The following is a 22,866-nucleotide window of genomic DNA, read 5'->3' as shown; positions in this document are numbered from 1 at the left end:
CTTTAATGCAGGCTGTTGGATCCAGAGACTGGACTCTTGACCTCCATCCTAGATGCCTCAACAGATGATATCTCAGAAACCACCGCATTCAGTGGTTTTCATTCTGTGTTCCTGAGTCTTACTGAAACCTCAGGGCCCAGGGGGTGGGGTGGTGGGTAGTACTGTGGTGGGACCCAGTGGGATAGGAGTGGTATCTGGGTACAGCACCCAAGTCTGTCTGCTTTACATGCTGGCCTTTAGGAGAGTCTTCTCTAAGAAAGACTTCCACAGCTGCAAAAAGATTGCAAACCACTTCTCCAGACCAACACCTTCCTTCTAAACAGGAAACCAATATCCACAGGGTTCTAGGAAATCATCCAAATTCAGAAGCAACAGAGCCAGTGCTAGAAGTTGGCTCTGACTTTGGCTCATCCCACAATGTTGGACAGGCTCAAATGCCCAGTCACAGGCCTGTGGAGGGTGTATATCAGAGACCACAGAGCCTTATCCAGAGCTAGGGGTCAAGAGAGGTTGTGATCTCTGAGAACATTTTTAACCCTGAATCTGAGCTATACAAGTTCAGGACTGAAACTGTTGTCCACTTTCCAAAGCAAATATTTGAAAGGATAATACACATTTGAATATCTAAGTCCTCATGAATTTAATTAAAAATGAAAGTTTGTTTCTTTCTATTTATTCCTCATAAAGGCTCTCCTGAGGGAAGAGAAAATAAATTTGAGTTTGCTTCCAGTTCTGAAAAAGCCACACCTGTGAAAGGCCCAACCTGAAAAGTCCCAGGCCCCAGCTGTAGAGCTGGCTCATATTCACTAAGTGCTAAACACTTGATTGGCCTCAGCTCATGTACTCCTCACAGCCTCTCAATGAGCCAAGCTCTAGTTTCCTCATTTACAGATGGAAGTTCATAAAGTTAAATACCCAGATCCCTGAAGGCAGCTTCATGCTCTCCACTTACCTCTCCTTTCTCTTGTCCAATGGCTCCCAAATGTATAGTTCCTGCACAGAGCAGTTATTTACTATTGATTATCACCATTGACTCCTAGTTATAATACAGAATAATAACCATGGACATATCATCAAATTATCTTTCATATTAATATGGTCTCCTTTATTATATTCATCTCTCATGTGTGCATTTTTTTTTGTTTGCTGCTGAGGTGATCCAGAACTTCTACAAATTACAGATCTTATTGTGGCCTTATAGCAATGGCCCTGTCTTGCCTTTTATACACTTATTTTCTCCTCTTTGCGTGTCATCTGTCTTCTGTAGAGCTCAGGCACTGCACTGTCTTGCAGTATTTGTCTTGAAGTAAATAATCTTCATCTATAGCCTGAGTATCAAAACAATACCAAGTCTTCAATTTGTCCCAAGAGCAGCAAGTTTTATATCTATCACAATTTATTCTTCTATAGTTTTTTAGAAACATATATTACTTACCTGAGGATATAGAGAGAAGGAATCTGATAACCTAAAAGAAGTGGCGTCTTCTTTGTTATACTGCCCAAACTTCTGACACTGTTGGAAAAAAAAAATAACAAAAGGGGGGGGGGGGACTCTAAGTTAGTGTACCTGGAAAAATTCTTGGAGTATTCTTGGATAGCTATGTTCCAATCTCAACTCTGCCACTGACTGTGGGTCCCATACCAGCATTTGTAAGGCACGGATGAGCAGACACATCACAAGTAATGTTGTTAAAATACAGATTCTGATTTGGCAGACTTGGGAGGGCCTGGAATCCTGTTTCCAACCAGCTCCCAGGCCATGGTGGCCGTGGAACACTCTGACTACTGAGGGGCCAGATGAGTTCTCAGATGCCTCTCCATAAGAAAAACATTTAATATTGTGAAATTCTACCAATTACAGATAAGCCTTTATTTTCTATCACTCTACAACTCAATTTTCTTCTTCCTTTCTAAGGCAAATTTCTGAACAATGATTTTTCCTCCTGCTTTTATTTCCTCTTCATTTCAAACATTTCCTCTGGCCACTAGAGAATCAGACTGCCCAGCATCTTTAAAGAAAGCCCATCTCTGACAATTACCCTCTTCCAACCAAATTTAATGTTCTTGCACAGTTCTCCTTTTCCTGAATTCCTTGGTACCACGAGCCAAGTGATCTCCCAAACTTCTGCAAACTTTCTTCTTCATCAGTTAAAATAGCCTTTTCCTATTTTCTGTCATCTATCCAATCTGTCTCTGCCTTCTTCAACAGCCCCTCATTTTCCTGCACCTCCTAACAGTGGGCTCCTCAGAGGTTAGTTCTTGGCCCCCTGCTCCCATCCTCATTGCTTCAGCTACAAAAGAAAACTAGAGCCAGACCACTGTCATCCAGATCTCTCCCCTATATATGTCCACCTACCTACAGGAGAGCTTTCCTTGGGCATACTTTGGTAAATTCACACTTAGCCAATCGAAAATAAACTATTAAAAAAGTTCATCTTCCTCCATCCTAAAGCTGTCCTCGTTTTCCATCTTCTACCTTGCTGTCATTCTTGCAGTTACACACACTTAAAACCTGAGTCAACATCAAATTACTGGTTTTTGATTTCACATATAGTTTCACCAATTTTTATTAATTCTTCTTTTAGCATTCACCCTAATTTCAAATGTTCTTCCCCTTTAATTCTACTGCCATCGACCTGGTCTCAGCACTCCTGAACAGGCAAACCCCTGAACTGGTCTCCCCAACAATAGTTTTTTAATTCTTCAATTTGCCTTACATGGCAATGGTAAATGTAAACAACATTATGCTGCTGTCACACCCATTTAGTAATCATGCTGAAGTCCCCTCTAACATTAAAGCAATAACTTAACTTTAAAATTAAAACATTCTATAATCAAACTGCACTTCCATGGCCTCTCTCCCCACTGTACTGGCCTCTGTGACAGCGGTCTTGCCAATGTCCTTGGCATAAGCCAAAGTGCATGGCTACCTCCCACAGCCTTGGGCCCTCCCCTTGGCAAGCCTTGCCTTTTCCACTCCCACTATCCTACTTTTTAAAAAATATTTGATTCGAAGCTCACTTTCCACATGAAGCCTTTGCCAACCACTTGGACCCTTGGCTCAATTTTCAGATTGTGTTTGAAATATTGATATTCCCTGAAAAAAATGGTTCTATGAAACAGCAGGGCAAACATAGTACCAAACAAAGTTAGATAGGGTTCTTTACTGTGCTTTCAGCGCTTTTGATCACAAATACCTGCCGTGAATTTCCAAGAAAGTAAAATTATGAGGAATGTCAATTATCAATTTATTGCCTTATGGCTCCAAATTCACCCTTTTGCCTGTTGTGAAATTGATCTGGGCTCTTTCAATATTTTTCCTTTACCATCTGGCATGATGTTGAACTTTGTCAGGAAAAGCTGCTGGATGCAAGGGTTTGCTTCCAGGTTCCAGTGTGAAGCAGCCTTTGTGGCTTCCCCAGTGCCTGGCTCCTGGAGCACATGGTGGCCAGCTGCAACCCCACACTCTGTGTGCCTCTGATATGGCACTTGCCTGTGAACAGTTTTCCTTGGCACCCCAGAGGGTAAATTTTCATCCAGTTCTGGAGGATGAATTTCTAGTTAAGTTCCTCTGGTACAACACTATGGCAACTTCTCCGCCATGAAACTCAGTGAGTCATGTTGCGACCTTCCACCTAGGTCTAGACCAGCTCTGGGAAAAGGAGGTTCTTCCTTTGGTGCTCTATCTCTAGACTAACTACTAGAACTAGTGGCTGCCCCTTTTTCTTTTATTCCTGTATTTTTTTAGAGTTCCCTTTACTTCTTACTAGGCAATCCCTCCTTATTCTAATCCCCTGTTGTGATAGTAATATTTTATATAAAACTTTCCCTGTTTAAATTACTGTTTGGTTCCTCTCTCCTGATTATAACCAAAATGGCACGTTAGGTATCTCCCTACACTCCCTGGGCCATGGAGCCCTATCTGCAAAATAAAAATCTCTAAGATCTGGAGGGAAAACACAAGACACAGCATCCACAGTGACTCTAAAACGACAGTTAATATACACAGTTTTGCAACATTCTCTAAACGTTCTGTGTGCATTGCTTATTCCCAACTGTAAGCTAAGCTCAAGGAAGAATGCCTATTTAATATTTCTTATCACAGAATATCTAGTGTTTGGCACAAGGTAAGCAACTAATAAATTCTTACTCACTGATTGTATCAAATAATGGGTTTGAGTTTTCTTTGTTCAAAAGTAGAGCAGAGACCAAGATGGAACCTAGTGCCACTGTTCTCAACTCACCAGTCGGATGAGTTGTCGGTCCAGCCACCGTAGGACATCGGGCCCTTCCTCCGACTCAGCTCGGAACACTCCTAGCCGTGCCATCAAGACCGCTGCGGCCTCCTGGTCAAATGCTGCTTCTATGTGCTTGAGCTGACTCTGTGCATCTGCCCAACTGACAATCCAAAGTTAGTACCACACTTACATTTGGGAGACTAGAAAGTCAGCTCTCCATTAAGATAATGTCAAGTCCTCTTCATATAAGATAACACAGATTCAAACTGCACTGTCAGTAAAAAATCATAGTTTTACAAATATTTTCATTTACTCTTATGTGATCTGTGACGGCTGGAAGCAGAAGAAAAAAATTAGAGAACTTCTCAACATTCCATAAGACATCATAAAAGTAGATACCCAAAAGGTACTTAAGTCTCCAGCCAGTGTTCTTTTCCATAGGTCAATCTTACACAAATACAAATGTTTTCAAATTCATAAAATGACTTCCCTAGTATCATGAGAAGAATTAGCATATATATGAAACTTTTCCACATGAATAATAACATAATGAACAAAATTAAAAGACAACAGATAGACCAGGAACAGTTATAAGCAATAATCATTATATCCAAAATACACAAATTCCCTGCAAATCAAATAACCAGAAATAGAAACAGGTTTTACAAAATGGGCAAAGGCTATCATAGATGAAATACATATGGCCAATAAGCATGCAAAGTGCTCAATCCACTGATAAATGGGGAAATACATATAAAAGTGACATATTGTTCCATATTTGTATGTTAAAGATTGATAATATCCATTATTAGAGAGGAGACAGGGTATTCTTCTTATCCTACTGGGAAGACTACAAATTAGTTTCTTAGGAGAATAGTTTTGCAATATCCAAAATTTCACTTCTATCAAATGACTAGAAATACTCACATACACAAAGAACTAAAAATATGACCGCAGCATTGTGGGATGGAAGGTAGGACTTGAAATAAACTTTACTAGAGGAGTAGGACATCCCATCTAACACCATGTAACACTATGCAGGCATTAAAATGAATGAGACACATTTATTATGTATTAATTCCTTGACACATCGAGGAAAATTTATAAATGTACAGAAATGGGATTACAAAGTTAAATGCCAGTACAGTAACAGCATTTTACCCCTGGAGAGGGCGGTGAAGAGTCTTTTTCTTTATATACTTATGTGCTGCTTGACTCTTTCATAAAGAGGAAGTATATATATTAAATAATAAAAAATAATTTTGAATGAGCTTCCCCTTACTGAAAGATGATTCTTCTAGGCACATGGCCATAGGTTTAAATGGGTTAGCCAACAATACCCCTTCCTCCTCCTCCACCTCTTCCTCCTCCGATCAAATGAACCAGTGTGGACTGGTGAGAACCATTTAATGGAGTTACAAAGATAAACTAATAGATGTTAAATTATTTCTTCATAGGAAAAACATCAGTCGGTGGCTCAATAGAAAGGAAACCAGAGCTGCTTACTTTCGGGCAATGGTAGACACACGGATGCGTCTCTGGGTGCTGGAGTGTTGATACTGTGTGACAAACTGAATGGCGCCTCTGCCTCCTTGGGGAATTGGGGCGTTGTGCTGCAGGGCAAGAGACCATAGACCTTGTTACTGTCACAGGCATGAATCAAGCAGTCACAGAGGCCACTATGTTCCTCCTATCACAACTGACATGGAGGAGATGGTAAAGTTCTTTTGAATTTTGGATGGTACACTTAAGATCTGGGCATTTCACTATATATAACTTTTACCTCAAAAAATAAATCAAAACACATTCAAATAAATACTGATTCTAGATAATGACATGACATACTAAAGTGTTTGGGGATGAAACAGACTAACTGCAATTTGCTTTGAAATCTATCAAAAATAAGATGGATTGATGAATGAATAAATATGTGACAAAGTGAATACAGTAAAATGTTCATTACAGACACTAAGTGGTGAGTATATGGGTGCTTGCTATACAATTCTTTTTTCTGTATGTTTGATTTTCTTTAAAATAAAATATTGCAAAAAGACCTGACATGCTCAAAAATTCATCAACATTATAATGGCTGGTAAAAGCCATGACTTTTCTAATGATCTTATCAGTTCAACAATAAAGTGAGGAAAGTAATTTGCTATCTGACTGACAAAACCTTGGAATTAAAGAAACCATGCCAGACAAGTTATCAGGTTAAGCACAGACCCAAAGCAGCATCAGTGTGCAGAGACAGAAACCAGAGGCCACCAGTCTATAATAAATCAAAAAACACAACACTAAGACATAAATACTCGTGAAGAAATTCAACTCACCTGATTGACCACTTCAAAGTAGATGCCAAGTGTAGATGTGGGATCCAGGCCACAGATTTTCCACTGACTAGTGCCACCAATGCCAAGTTCCTAGGGGTAAGATGAGGAATTAAAAAACAAACAAACAAACAAATAAACAAACTACTCCCGTGGTTAAATGCCGGTAGAGTATTATGAGAGAGACTACCTAATTCCAAATGAAACTTTAACTGAAAAAGTACAATTATGGACCAGAATAAGGTTTACCATATAGTACTTTAAGTGTGGCACTATGATCAATTTTCACTAAATCACCGAGATATATTTCTCTCTCTCTACACACACACACACACACACACACACACCTACACACCTACCCACCCACCCACCCCTGGTGCATAACAATGAAGTCAACTGAAAGAAAGAAGTCAGTGTTGGGGAAGAAGTAAACTGTAGAAAAGAAAAAGAATTACCTGCTTAGCTTGAAAGTTTTATGCACTTCATCATTATTATTTAGAACAAGAAAGTTACAGGATGTTAGCTATTAAATATTAATTTTTAATCTAATTCCTTCACGCAAAAGCTGCATATAAATTCTTGGTAAGAGAACTGAGATTTTCGTGGTATAAAGCTGCTTTTTATTGACTAGTTGAATGGCTCCCAGTGATAAATATGAAGTTAAAATGTGAAGAGTATCCATATTTTAAGCATGTTATACAAAAGAACAAACAGCAGGTGTCAAAAATATCTAGAATCACCACCTCCGAGATCACTAGCCTTTGAAACATGAATTCCATCATTCTAAAAATAGCGAGTTACACATTTTAACATATCTCATCAAAATGCAGAATACCATGCTTTGAAAGTAATGTAATTATGCATTAAGAAAGTCATGGTATTTCTTCTACACTATTTTAATTCCACCCCAAACCGTACACTGTCAGCTGAGTACAGCTGATACCGACTGGTCTCTCATAAAGCCATGCCAAAAGCCCATGTACCTGGCCACAGAACCAGCAGTATCAAGGTGATAGAGGGTAAAGGGAAAATTTTTAAGGGAAATTACATAATGGCTCTAAGATGGAGATTGTAGAAGACACACACTCTGTTTCTTTAGTATTTCCTAAACAAGATCATGAGATAGATGGATTCATTGGTATTCATTTTCCCTTTTGGTGGCCTTTTCTAAAAGAAGCAGGTAACATCTGCTGGAAAGAGCTATACCCAGGAAAAATGGCAAAGAAGTAAAAGGAGTTTGCATGCCTCCCTTTCTCATCTTGCTAGCTCCTTCTCCCGAATCAATCTTCACACCTACCAACTCAATTTTTAATACATAAAACTTTTTAAAGTTTCAAATAGGGGATCAAGGGGTTCAGAGTATGCCACCCCAATATATGCCATTCTCGTATAAGCATTATTTTAAGCTAAAGGCAATTAAAAAAAATGTTTACACAAGAAAGACTCTCTGCCCTCCCCTCTCTACCAGAAAGTGCAGAATAATTCTTAATAAGCAAAAACATGAAATGCTTTTCAGCCCAGAAACGGCATCAAAGGAATCCACAGAACGGACCTTGCTGAAACAATCTTACCTTCCATTAGTTTCCCCCATACATCTACTTTTCTATAATCTGACACCCTAGAAGCTCAAAGTTCCTTTCCTCTTTCTTGTCACTATTCTACAAATTTACTGTTCTTTTGTTAAGATGCTATATAACCCCAAGTTCTAACCTACCCTTTGAGTTACTCATCACTGAGTATGTATGTGTGATGTGTATATGTATGGTACACACATTAATAAACTTATTTTTCTCTTCTTAATCTATCCTTTGTCAGTCTAATTTGCAGAACTCTAACCAATGAATTTAAGGTACAGGTACATAAAAAAATGTTTTCCTCCCCTACAGCTCCAAGGCTCAGCATGGCTGGTCTCAAACCTTCCAGAGCTCCAAAAATACATTTCCTCACTAATACGCAAATTCCTTATATAAGCATTTACCCTGCATGTATCAGAGGAACTATAAAGAATTAGGCAATCAGCATTTTATAATCTCCAAGGTAATAAATACACTGATTCAAGTAATAATAATCAATGGACACAAAAATCATTAGGGATTTACATTGTGCTACAATCCCATTCAACCAATTTCTTGCAAATTGCAAAGGGGAAATGTGCCCTTATAATGAAAAGACGTGGGGCAGTCATCTTCACCACATGATCAAACTCAGCTCCACTAACACAGGATGACCATACCAAAGGATGACCAGACCAAAGTGCCCCCTGATAAAGCAGAGTACAAAGTACACAGATTGCTCAGCAAGTATGCTGGACAAAAAGGTTTAGCCTGAATCTAAACACACTTTCAAACCTAACTTCCACTTTATAGGAAATACGAGGACAGAAACATGTTAAAAACACAACTGAGAAGAAACAGACACATCGAGAATGTGGGATAGTCTATTATAGAAAAAACCTGGCACTGTCTCTTCAACAAATCAATGTTATTAAACAAAACAAACCAAAATCAAGCAAAAGAAAAAAAAAAACACTAGAAAGACCATTCTAGGTTTGAAAAGACTAAGGATAAATAATACCAAATACAAAGCTGGTTAGAGGGTAAAAAAGCTACAAAGGACATTTGTGGGGGATATTAGGGAACATATGGACATATTAGAAAATCGTTTCCTTAGGTTTGATGATAATGTGGTAGAGAATATCCTCATTTTTAGAAGATGCATGCTGAAGCACTGAAACACTATCATGGACGTATGCAACTTGTTTTCAAAGGTTCTGCAAAAATAGTTGATAAAGCAAATACAGCAAGTAGATGATAATCAGATAAAGCAAATGTGGCAAAAAATGAAGACAGAGCAATTATGACAAAATGTTAACAATCACTGACTCTAAATAGTGGATATACAGGAATTCATTACATTATTCTTTAAACTTCTCTGCATGTTTGAAACCTATTTTCCTCTTCTTTGCATCTTCCATCCCTCATCTAAAAATTTCATGGCTAATGCCTACTGGAGCCTAAAACAGTTAATCAGTTTGTATTAATTCATAAATTTATTTTCTTAAAATACTTCAAGAAGTCTTCATCAGGCAGATTTCAAGACTACAGAAAATATTTTGAATACCGCAGCCCTCCAAAGCCCTGCCAGGAAATAGGGGTATAAGTCCCTCCGTGCTCTAGAGCAATGAATGACTCATCAGATGGGCTTTGGGGCAACAACATGACTCACCAGGGTACTACAGGAATATTATCTCAAATTGCCTTGCATCTGTCAAGTTCAACAAAAGTTTTATCTAAGTAGTCACTAAGTGAATGTTCATTGCTAACGAAGACAAAGAAAAATCTAGTGTGGGCATTCATTGTGCCAGGCACTGTTCTAAGTGCTTTAGCTGAACCGACTCGTTTAACCCTTCTGAGAGTATAGAGTACAGTATTATTACTATCTCCATTTCCCAGAGACACAGACTCCCAGATTGATTAAGAGCTTTGTCTAGGCCACACGGCTAGCAGTCTGATTCTACAACTGGTTCTACAGTTCACCCCCTTGTTGAAGAGGAAAATGAGGAAAAGACATGGCTGTAATAACCCCAGCCCAGAACCACCCTGAACAGGCCTCACTGAACCAAATGGTTTGTCTTCCAGCAGCAAAAGTATAATTAGAGGAAGCAGGTCATTAGCAAAGCCACCTCACCCTCTAGTGGTAACTTTGTTCATACATACCCAAAATCTGAAGGAACACAAATGTCTACATATACAACAGTGTTATCCACTGTCCAATCCATTCAAAATGGTTGTGAGAAATGAGACAAAGGTATCATCTCCAAGGACAAGCACAGAGGGATTTTGCTGAATGCTTGTTTTGAGCTGAATAGAATGCTTTGTGTCCAGCTGGCACAGACACCTAAGCATGGGTAGTGGGGTTGGGGGTACCTGGACTCTAGCTCCTCCCTGTTAGCTCTAACCTTGAGCTAGATAACCTCTCTGAACCTATTTCCTCTTCTCTGATCTTTAAGACATATGGACAGATGTAAATGACACTACCTCTCAGGGTTGTGGTCATCTTCAGCCATTCTCCTCTCACCAGACACACCTCCAAAGGGAACACAATGCATGGTCATCACTCTCCAATATTTCTAATGGGCTAATCCCAGGGTACAAGAGGTGAGGGTGAAGGAAGAAGTTTTCCTTACATTTTCTGACACACATGGTCCTTTCACATTCAGAGATACACAAGGACCAATGGCTCCTGCAATCTTCAGTTCTCGAGAAGTCTGAAACAAAATTATAGAAGAGGTAAAGTTAAAAATCACTGAGAACCACCTTCCTCTCACAAAGGCCAGAACTAAAGCTTAGAAGAAAAATATGGCAGCATTATCATTCCACTGAGAGAAAATCACACCTGAATTATGATATACAAAAGCTCTTAAAACCCTTTTCCAGGGCCACTGTGATCTGATTAAAACTTTAGCAAAATTCTCCTTTAGACACTGCATTATCTTTGTACCAAAGATGATGCAACATTTTCAACTTTCTCAACTTTGAAATTTATTGTACACATAGAAGATAACTCAACAAATATCACATTTTTTCCAAGCCCATGTACGTAGTCAATTATTTCCAATTTCTAATTAGTGAATATACTGTTTGTGTTGCTTTAAAAATACTTAATTCATGAACTCCAACATAAGGACAAAGCAAATAAACACACTTAAGACTTTAAATTGGAATTCATTTTAGCAAAGTCCATTCCTTTTCATCTTTAAAACAAAACTCAAACATCTGAGAATACTGTCTGAAGTTTAACCTAGATGATTTAATGATCATACCCAATTCTCAAAGTAATAATTCCAACCTTATGTTCTAACAGCCCCTTTTAATGTTTTCTCATAACTAAGAATCAATATGTAGGGTTATCAGACCCTATACAGAAAAACAAAAACAAAAACAAAATTCACAATCTGCCCTATTTGAGAGCACTCTGGCTCATCTTCAGCCAGGCACTAACATAAGCCAAGGTTCTGTGCATGCAGCAGCCCATACTGATGGCTGGGTAGACACTCCATACTGCATGGCTGCCTCTGTTCTTAGCCCACCTGCCCTTCTAAGGCCTGCTGTCCTACAACAGGACAGAGCAGAGCTTGCAGAGGAGCCAGACAACTCTTTACATGGAACATTTATAAATATACAGGCCATCCTCAAGAAGGCGTAGAATAAATATACTTTGTTGGGAACCTTTTAATTTACCTTTAGATGCCTGTGTCTAAAAGGCTGAGGCTTCCACAAGTCTATGAAATAAGAACACTATTTTTCCATTAAAGTTTAAACAATCTACAGTACCTTTACTTCCAAAGTAGCACCAAATGCCATTCGAAAATCTCCATTAAAATCTTTAGTAAAAATTCTTTGGAATGTCTGCTTGAAGAGAGAAGTGTTGAAAGAATCTCCCATCACCATGTAGCCTCTAGGAAAGAAAAAAGAGTGAACACTGAGGATGAATGAAAGCCATTCAGGTGCTCCCTCAGTATTTAAACAATAATTTTAAAAAGAAAAAAAGAAAATCCTTAAAAGTGCTACTTAAATGGAAAACAAGTTCAATTTGTACTTAAGACAGACACTATTCTGAAAACATTAAAAATAGAATGCTTAATGTTTTCTCATAACTAAGAATCAATATGTAGGGTTATCAGACCCTATACAGAAAAACAAAAACAAAATTCGCAATCTATATTTTGATCACTGTGGTGGTTATACAAATTTATAAAGATGACAGTCTCACAGAACTAACCATACACACATACAAAAAAAAAAGAATTCACATAAAAACTGGTGAAATTCAAGTAAGGTCTCTATTGTGTGAATCTTAATTTCCTAGTTTTGACACTGCACTATACTTATTTAAGATACTACTACTGGGAGTAGCTAGATGAAAACTATGAACAGACCTCTTTGTACTATTTTTGCAATTTGTGAATCTGCAATTATTTTAAAGTAAAAAGTTAACAAAACAAAAAACCCTCAAAAACCCACAGATACAGGTTTAACAGGTCATCACTGAGAAAATATCTCCAACTCTTCTCATATGGGAAAATACCCAGGCCTGTGGGAAATCCTCTTCAGGTTAATTTATTGCCTCAAAATATTAAATCCCTGACTTTACATTATTTTTTCTAATTTACGAATGTCTACATTCATGTCTTTTTGAAGTCAGAGGTAAACACTGTTTAAAATTTTAGCATTTCATGTATTTGGGCAGACGAGCACAGCTTGATGCATATTATGCATCAAGCTGTTTTCCAATAAGCAGGATCTCCGAATTGGGAAGACCACAAGATTACCTGGTGCAGCTATCTCAGTTTCTAACTCCTCCATTGACAGTGATTGTCTTTGGCCCCAAATATCCATCCTCCCCACCTTCCTTAGTCACGGGACCCATGGTTTCCTGGAGTAAAGACTATTTCTCAACCTGACTTGCATGTGGCCATGTGACTCAGTTCTGCTTGCTGGAAGTGGCCTTTGTGATTAGGGAGGTGGGGACATTCTTATAGGAAGGGGCATGTACTTTTTTAACACCTCCTCCTTCTTGCTGTTGTCCCTTGACTAAAGTCCAGCAACCATCTTGAACAGCTGGCACATTAAGGTAGGGGAGCAGCATGGGAGCCTCAGACCCTGATAATTATGAAATCAATGTACCTGCCTTGACTGCCTACCTCCAGTGAAAGAGGAAAATCTGTTTTGGGTTCTCTGTCACACTCACACAAATTTAATCATAACTCACACCCTTGCTCTAGAAAAACATCTGCCAGGTTATCATGCTATCAACTAGATTAGATTCCTCCAGCACTGGGAACTTATACCTTCCAGAGCCAGTCCAGTCCATGCTTGGACAGTGTTGACTGCTAAGAAAGGTCTTTCTTTATGAGTAAAATTCTGTCCCCAGCAGCTTCCACCACTAGTTCTAGTTCTATTCTTTGGTCACAAGCAGAGCAGATCTGATTCCTTCTCCACAGAACAGGCTTGTGATTGTTGAATATAATTCTCATGTCCCAAATGCAGCATCTTTTCTAGCTCCTTCAATCACTCTCCAAATGAGTTTCAGGTTCTCTCCATCTCTCACTGCTCCCGTTTGAACATCTCCAGTTCATCTCAACAGCCCTTTTGAACTGAAACGCTCAGAAAGGAAAATGATATAATAGCAATAAGGCATGACTAGTACCAAGGAAATCAAGACTATGACCTTCTTTGAAGATAATCAACTCCTATAACACAATCTAGGATCACCCTGCCTTTGCTGGAAGTCATCCCAAACTGTTGGCTCGCTTTAGGTGAGCTATCACTAAAATCTCTAAATCTTTCTTTAAATGTCACTGTTAACACATTTCCCTGATACTAATTTGTGCAAAAGGTGATGTGACCTGAATACTAAGTCATTCGGGAGTCAAAGACCTCACTAGGAATCTGAAGAGAAATGACAGTCCCTCTCCACAGATGAAATACGCATACATATAAACTCTGGCATACAAACTCAGGGATGTTCACATATATACTAAAGCTTTTGTATGGATGCTCCAAGTCAAGAACTCCTGGAGGGTACCAGTAGGAGTTCATCTGATTAAACTGTGGCTCACTGATACAGCTAGCATCATTTGAGACTCTATCACCTAACAGAGCTTCTGAGGACCAGCAACATCACCTGGGAGCTTGTTAGAAATGCAGACTCTCAGACCCACCCACAGCTCTACACTAGTGCTTCTCAAACTGTTCTGTGCACATAAATCACCTGGGATCTTATTCAAAGGCAGATTTTAATATGGTAGGTCTGAGGTAAGGCTCAAGATGTTGTTCCTGACAAGCTCTAGGTGGGTTGATGTTTGCACTCAGCCACACTGAGCATCACAGGTCCACACTAGTGGTTCTCAAACTCAGCTCTGCATTGGAATCACTTGGGGAACTTTAAAAAATATTAATGGCCACACCACACCCCATGCCAATTAAGTCAGAATCTCTGGGAACAAGACCCGAAGCAGGAGTTTTTCCAGTTCCCCAGGTGATTATGATGTGTAACTGGCTTCAGACAAATGCTGCACGTCAGTGGTTCTCACACTTTCATGTGAGAGCTGGAGAGCTGGCTAAAACCAACTGCCGGGCTGCACCTCCAGAGTTCATTATTAAAAAGTCTGGGGTGAGGCCTGAACACGTACATTTCTAATCAGTTCTCAGCAGTCCCGAAGGCTGGACACCATTGCACTTTGAGATCCATGGCTCTACATTGTGATCTGTGCACACAGTATTAAGTCAGGCTCTAAGTGAGCACACTCAGGCTTAGTATGTGTGTGGCATTAGTCATTAGGAAAGGTCACCAAGCCAGGTGAAGGTTCTCCTAATTGCTCTGGCAGTAAGACCCAATTTTCCCACCTTCTCAAAAAGAAGTGCCTTGCTGAAGGCCACATCCTCTATGACTGCTTGCTTTCTTGCTCTGGTATCTGTAACAACTCTAAGAAAGAAACGACATTAATATGATTTGTTTATAGTGAACCCTTCAGATCTCCTGCTCATCACTGTTTCTTCCTCCAAGAGGCCCACACACCTTCCAAGCCTCTGAAACCACAGCCTGGAGCTATGTGAAACCATAGCCTTTCCCATTCCTATAGTTCCATCATTCATTTCTCTTCCCTTAAATAAACTCTCACATTTCCCAGGTGTTCACTGTCAACATACCCAGTAAGATTTGCACAGCACTTCATCTCCAAAAGTCCGGTTTGATCAAGGGCACAAGCATAAATATCAATGCAGTGACCATTTGTAGCAGTTCGATTAGCAAGCATTTCATAGTGCTGTAAAGATAAGAAAACTATTTTCATAAAACAATAACATTATTTACTAGATATGCCTTACTATACCAAAGAGATGTAATCAAATATAGGAATATGACAGGCAGATTTTTTTAAAAATCCAAATAAAATTAAAATGTAGTTTTTAATTTCTAAACACTTTTGGCAGTTGTAAGGACACCCACTCTAAGGTCCCAGGATTGAGGCAGTAATTTAACAGCGGCCAAGGTCTATAAAGTCATCTCAACAAGAACAACTTGCTGATCGCAAAGCATGGCCTCAGCAAAGTAGCTGTCACTCCAGAGCAACCTAAACCCAGTACTGGATTACCACAACTACAGTCTGTATCCAGGAGCACTTACCTTGATTGCCTTTTTCATGAAACGTGCATTATCTTTCTCAATATCATGCCAGGAACGAATAGGAACTTTTAATTCATCTCCAACCACCATGCCAGGCCCTTGCGTGGGCGGACCCCCAGTAAACAACATAATCCTGGCTCCTGTGTTTGGAAAAGTGCCCTAAAACAGTAAATGGCAGCCTTTTAGAAGCATACAACTCCACCTTTATGTTTGTTTCTCTAAAAACTACTACAAAGATGAGTTCTCATCAGCTGTACTGAATACTGATGATATTGCAGAATATAATGCAGATAACAATGCAGAGAAGCAGCCTTATCTCTTCCAACATTAATGTTTTGTATACTTTTATTAATTTACTGTGAGCATTTCCCATTACCCTAATTGCTTGGTGTTTCTCATCAAAACTTTTGGTATTTCAAAACACTGAGTGGCTTCTTCAAGGTGGATGATAATGACTAAAGCACTTTATGACAGACAGTCAGTTGATTTAGGTCGCAACTGATTTTCAAACAAGACCAACAAACACAACTTCTGAGAGCAAGCCTGCACGGTTTTAGGGAGTCTCAGTAAGTTGTGAGTTACCTCCAACAAGCCAACAGCAATCGACAAAGCAACACCAGTGGATCGCAAAGGTCTCTTTCCCTGAGTTACAGGCCACGGGTCCCTCTGCAGCTCCCCAAGAAGGTCAGTGAGGTTCATGTCAATCTTGTGAACAGGCTGAAGAAACCTGCATGATTTTGAATAGACATATCAATCTTGGTTCAATAAAGTACTCTGGTCTTCAGTCCTATGGCACATAGTTACTGCTCTTCAAAATAATTATTCAGAGTAGAAAAAACCTGTAATTTTTTTCCTTCCAAGTTATCTCTAACTACAAAAACAAAACAACTCAAGCAATTTTATTCAAGAATATATTTTAAAACCTAATATATAGCAATTTATATATGCAGCATGGAATAAAATCAATTTCAATAGGAACAAATCATAGGTTCATCTATGTGGACAATCTTCATCAATCTAAAGATTCACAGTTTGTGTTTCTCTTAAGCCTTGGGAGTAACAGAGAAACACACTGATTTCTTACCAGAGTACCGAGCTGTCCCCAGCAGGTCAGGCAATGCATTTTATCATGTTTGCCAACCATTACCCCTCCCCGGGGCAGTCCCAGACACTCAACATGCCTGGTCCTAGGTTTGAGAACACCCAACAGAAGCCTTTTCCATTTTCTGTTTTACTTAAGAATCAATTTACTGCGAGCAGCTACAACAGCTATGTGTCTAAAAGGAGGGAAATGATTAAGTACAATGGTCTCAAAACTTTTGTGACGATACAACACTAAGAGGAAAAGCATGCTGAGCAAACAAGCCACACATGTATGTGTATATATGTATGTGAATGCACATATAATTTACACACATACACACACACTCAGAGGTTATATACATTAATGAAAATTAAATACTGGTTAGGCTTAATCATTTTTTTTTCTCTAAAAATAAGAAACTAAAAGTTCTAACACTTTTTTCCCCCTCACTCCAGTGGATAACCTTGCCCACTACTGTATGTGTTACACACTATGTTGGTAGCCTACCTGCTGGAAACAAAGGGGTGTTCTTGTGGTTGAGTAGGTCTTGCTTGCTGCATGGACATGGCAGGCTTGGTCAGGCCCAGCATATCCTAAAAAACCCCAAAAAGATTCATTTCCCATAACGCTGAAAGTGAATGACTAATTAATTTTTAGTAAATGCCCTTGCTCTTGCTTGTGTATAAGCAAGGCACAAACCTGTATTTGCTTTGCAGTTAAATCCTTGGTCCCTCGGAAGACATAACTTTTGGAGATTCCTTCGCAGCTGAGTTCGTGAACTTGCACCATCCTCCCAAAAGTGATCAAACCCACTAGAGCATCTGGAGGAAGGAGACTCAGGGACATTTGTAGGGATTCTTTGAGTGCTTGAAGGTCATCTTCTTCTAGGCATGTGTCAACCACATAGAGGAAGATAAGAGGGGACTGTGGACCTCGCTTTATGCAAAGAAAAACAGCACAATAATCAATACACAGGCAGACATATCCAGCTTATTAAAAGCAAATCAGGTATGTGAATAACAGGTCTTCATCTATATTTAGTGTCAGGGAATAAGGACATCTAAACAAACCTCTACTTACCTCATTAAATGATAAGTTCTATTAAAACAAACAAAGTAAAAACTATTTGTATCCCACAATTTATTCCATGTTTTTGAAAGCCTTCTATGTGCCAGATATTGTTCCAGGTCCTGATATACAACAGTGAACCAAAAGAACAAAGATTCCTGCTTGCCTCAAGGAGCTAATTTTCTCGAATGGAGAAGGTAAGGGGGATTGCAAATGTCAGGAGTAGAAGTAAGGGGCAGGTTCTAGTATTAAATGGTAGATCAGGGCTGCCTCTTTTAAAAAGTACCATTTGAGTAAAAATTGAAATGGAGAAGGCTGTGGACAAAGTCCACACTCTGGAGGACAGAGTTTGAATTTAATCAGTGCTACCTTTTTTTATACACTTCCCTCAAGACCTAAAAATAATGTATACCATAATCTAATGTTTAAGGATCTTGCTGCCCTCACATCTTTGAATCCTGCAGACAGGTAAGACACACATAAGAATAGCATTTCAGGAGAAACTCAATATTGTGCTCATTAAATGCATGACAAACAAGTTACCTGTATCACATACTCAATTGTGGAAAATTGGGGCATCAATTCAGCAGGCTGGTTAACCTCAGATATGCCTGTATAAGCTGGAGGAAACTGAAAACAATGTTATGTTTTATTAGGGCTGAAATATATTTACGTTATGCCTTTTATTTCTCATTTATAAAATAGTTAATGACTTATTAATTCTGAAAATGTGCTATATACATGTTACTAAAATATAAAAATCAAAATTTTAAATCTATAAATCTGCCTTATATTTATACCATATTATAACTTTTGTAATGCAGTTTTAAGTTACAGTATAACTTGTAAATGATTTTAAAAATGCACCATTAAAAGTCATTTCTTAAGCACCGTTCTGCAACTCAAGGGCAGAAATTTTAGCTATCTTACAATACAGTCTATGAAGAAGACTAAAGTTTTTATTTGTGTTTATTATATTGGCTGTTTTCTACATGTTCATTGTAGAAAAATTGACAAGTACAGAAAAATATAAGAAAACAAAGAAATAAAAACCCCTCACAATCCCATCACCTAGAGGCAGTTACTGTCAACATCTTAGTATACTGTCTTTCAGACTATTTCTAAAGCATAGCTGAGGTTGTCCTGTTCACACAATTTTATGACTCACTTTTTGTGCTAAACAAAATGTCATGGGCTTTTTCTTTTGTTTTTAAAACTCCCAGCAAACATTTTAAATTCAAGCTTATATGTTGTTTTTTTTCCCAAAAAAATTATTATTGTGACAAAATATCTATAAACTTTATCATCTTAATCTTTTTTCAGTGTATAGTTCAGTGGTCTTAAATACATTCATAAAGTTGTGCAACTGTCTCCACCATTCATCTCCAGAACTCTCTTCATCTTGCACAACTGAAACACTTTAACTCCCTATTATCCCCTCTGCCCAGCCCCTGGCAACCACAGTTCTATTTTCAGATTCTATGATTTTGACCGTTCAAAGTAATTAATAAAAGTGGAATCATACAGTATGTGTCTTTTTATAACATTTCATTTAGCATGTCCTCAAGGTTCATCCATGTTGTAACATGTCCATTTCCTTCCATTTTAAGGCTGAATATTCCATTGCATGTATGTACCACATTTCGCTTATTTATTCATCCATCAATGGACACCTGGGTTGCTTCAGTTTTAGCTATTCTGAATAATGCCTCTATGAATATGGGTTTATAAGTATCTCTTCAAGACCTGGCTTTCAATTCTTTTGGATATATATCCAGAAGTGAAAATGCTGGATATCATTTGGTAAATATCACTAATAATTTGTGATGTCGAACATTTTTTCATGTGCTTATTGGCCATCTGTATATAATCTTTGGAAATATCTATTCAAGCCCATTTTTGAATTGGGTTGTTTTTTGTTGTTAAATTGTATGAGTGCTCTCCATATTGTGGATATTAATCCCTTATTAGATATATGATTTGCAAATATTTTCACCCATTCTGTGGGTTGCCTTTTTACTGCTGACATTGCAGAATCTAAAATTTTCACAATAAATTATATTGAACAAAGACATCAATTCTGAATGTATTAAAAGGTAGAAATGTTTTTAACATTTGTATATACTTCTGAATCTTTATGGTGACAAATCATGAATGGTAGCTGCTTATAGTTTCCAAGTCTATAGTCATTAACTGTAAATTATTCCTTTCAACACTGGACTTATTATGTACTACATGTGAGAGTGAGACTAATTTTAATTATGATCAAATACATGAATAAATGCATGTTATTAACATCTTAAGATCTATTAAAGCACTGTACATTATGTTGGGCACAATTAATCATTTTCTAACAGCTTTATTGAGGTAGTTTATATACCATAATATATACTACAAAACCTACCCATTTTAAATGTATAATTCAATGACTTTTATTAAATGTACAGAGTTGTGCAATGACCACCACAATCCAGTTTTAGAACATTTCCATCATAGGCACAATTCAATTTAAAGAAGTCTCTTTTGTCATTTGAGAGCACCTTCCAGTTTAGAAGTTTAAAAAATTTTAAACTAAAAGAAGTTCAACACTGATACTTGGACTCTAAAAGTTAAAAAGATCAGAAACTGAAAATTCAGTGACGTACACTATCCAATTAGATAGTCTAACTGAAATCAAATGAAATGTAAACAACATGTCTGTTTTCTTATGGTAACGAATTCACTGCCTATAGAGAACTCACAAGAAAAGGGAATTCTATGTCTCCACAATAGTAAATGACAAGGACCCAAATAGTGAAACTGAGTTGCTGTTCAACAGAAAAATCACAAATGTTCAACATTCAGTATTATGCTTAACAAAAGCTGTCATCTTGAGTCCAGCAAAAATTGCTGCCTGCCAATGCAGACATAAATTCAACCTCGTTTAATTTTTTTCTGAGTGGTACAACTAAAATGAAACATTAAAAATACTTTTAAAAATAATTCACATACCTGATTTCTTTGGAAACAGAAATTACAGGCCCAAAGTTTTGCCCGGTAATCGACCTGACTGTGAGAAAAATAATTACAACTAGGTAACATTTTCATTTTTTTTTTTTTACTCTCAATAGTTTTTATCTGTTCAAATTAATTAATTAATTATATTGAAGAAATTATTTAAATTTTTTCCCCCTGTCTACTTCCCTCTTTCTCCCTCCCCTCTGGTAAATACTAGTCCATTGTCCATGTCCATGAGTCTCTGTTTGAACATTTTCATTTTTAAGGTAGAAAGCATTCAAATGTAAACTTCAAGTTTAGTAAATCCTATAGACATATGTTTCTGTGTGGGTGCATGAATGGATGAAGGTATGCATAACTTTCACTTCAGTTAAGAGTTCTGGCTGTTAAGTACAATGAAAGTTTCCTTCCAACAGCAGTAATGAGAAATTAGTAAATATATTTTTCTCTTTTCCAATTTCCTGGGTAATATTTAAAACTTCATGCTTTATATAAACTACAGGTTATTTCCTTTTGCCATGTTACTATAATGCAGTTTTTGTAATTTTTATTACATCTTTATTGTTCAGGTATGTGACACTACTAAATTTCAATACTAAAAAGTACATTTCATGTAAGGAAGTATTTCCCAGGCATTAACCGCACTTAGCTCACTTGAAGAAAGGCATGTTTCTGGATCAATACACTTCCTAGAAATAGTTCAAGATATTTTAGTTGCTTCCCCTACCCATCTTCTACATTTAGGAAGTTAACAATCAGTGGCTATCATTTTAAAAGAAGAGATGCAGCATCTAATATACAGGCGCAATAAGTAAAAGCAAGGGGAATGAAGTACAAAATGTTCCCTCACATAAAAATTTTATATTTCAAAGAGTATTTATGACATTTCTCACCTATTTAAAAATTCTTTCAAATAATGCTCACATTTAAGAAAAATAGAGGTTGCTATTTTAGGAGCAAAAAAATTATATTTAACAATAAAATTGTTGAGTTAAAATTTCTTCTATTACAGCATCACCATACCAGGTATATATGAGGAAAATGTCTAAAGTTTTGGATTTCTTTTTTGAGAAAATGCTTTAATAGGCCCCAATAAAATCTATCGTTGACCCAAATACAAACTGAAAATCAGCAAAAATTAAAAAAAAAAAAAATTTCAAATGATTTCCCTCTACTCCCATTTCATTCCCATAAATTCTAATTTTTTCTGGAGTATTAAGCCAGGGAGATTTCTAAAAGCGTTCATCAACTAAGAATCTCACCATCTACTAATCTCAATTTTGACGACTTGTCCAAATTCAATCACTTACGTGACTATCACAGAAATGTCATAATTTATTGTATTCATCATTTTTACTAGTTTTTAAAAGAATTCATACCAAAGTGGATTGAGAATGGCTTTGCAAGTTGGCCTACTGCAAAGCACAGGTTCATACTGTACAGGAGGCAGATCGGGACGTTCTTTCAAAGGTGTAAGGAGACAAGCCAGAGGAACAACCATTCTTGTAGCCTCGAGACGGCTAGAAGGCCACACATTCCAACTAAAACGCACACCATCTCGTTCTTCATTTTGCTGAATGAACTCCAGATATGTTGCCATAGTCTAAAAAGACACTGGAAATAAAGTTTTAATTGTATGTGAAATTCTCAACTAAATGTCAAAAATAAAAAGATGGTCCACTAACGCAATGTTTCTTAAACACTTAGTCTGGAAAAACCTGGCACTGCAGGATGACAACATCACTTGAGCTCCCCAAAGCTGATTAACTTCACAATTATCTTTGACTACTGTTCCTTTCTCAACTCTCCCCTCTAGCACTTAAAATAAATGAAAGGGGCAGGAGGTTTATAATAATTCAATCATCTCCAAGCTGGATGTAGTTGAATACTAATTTAAACTTCCTCATATTATCCCATCACCTTAGCCACACTAATTTCTGCACTTTGCCCAAGGGTAAGTCTCAAA

The 22,866-nt window shown here is 37.7% G+C and overlaps 1 protein-coding gene across 2 annotated transcripts in view; it reads right to left on the bottom strand.

The window, feature by feature from the left end:
- SEC23B (SEC23 homolog B, COPII coat complex component) overlaps nt 1–22,866 on the bottom strand; it is a 35,852-nt gene that overhangs the window by 11,290 nt on the left and 1,696 nt on the right. For both annotated transcript variants that reach the window (XM_016146139.2, XM_016146138.2), the window contains exons 2-15: nt 22,280–22,514; nt 20,895–20,952; nt 18,447–18,533; nt 17,535–17,771; nt 17,343–17,428; nt 16,334–16,478; nt 15,752–15,910; nt 15,277–15,392; nt 11,899–12,022; nt 10,752–10,832; nt 6,569–6,658; nt 5,745–5,851; nt 4,245–4,398; nt 1,436–1,513 (exon numbers count right to left, since the gene is read on the bottom strand). In XM_016146139.2, the coding sequence (XP_016001625.1) occupies nt 1,436–1,513; nt 4,245–4,398; nt 5,745–5,851; nt 6,569–6,658; nt 10,752–10,832; nt 11,899–12,022; nt 15,277–15,392; nt 15,752–15,910; nt 16,334–16,478; nt 17,343–17,428; nt 17,535–17,771; nt 18,447–18,533; nt 20,895–20,952; nt 22,280–22,500 (1,743 nt within the window). In that variant the 5' untranslated portion in view covers nt 22,501–22,514. The remainder of the gene's footprint in view (nt 1–1,435; nt 1,514–4,244; nt 4,399–5,744; nt 5,852–6,568; nt 6,659–10,751; nt 10,833–11,898; nt 12,023–15,276; nt 15,393–15,751; nt 15,911–16,333; nt 16,479–17,342; nt 17,429–17,534; nt 17,772–18,446; nt 18,534–20,894; nt 20,953–22,279; nt 22,515–22,866) is intronic.

Source organism: Rousettus aegyptiacus, unplaced genomic scaffold (assembly GCF_014176215.1).
Source record: "Rousettus aegyptiacus isolate mRouAeg1 unplaced genomic scaffold, mRouAeg1.p scaffold_m13_p_12, whole genome shotgun sequence".
Taxonomy (NCBI): domain Eukaryota; kingdom Metazoa; phylum Chordata; class Mammalia; order Chiroptera; family Pteropodidae; genus Rousettus; species Rousettus aegyptiacus.
This window is presented reverse-complemented; position numbering and strand designations above follow the sequence as displayed.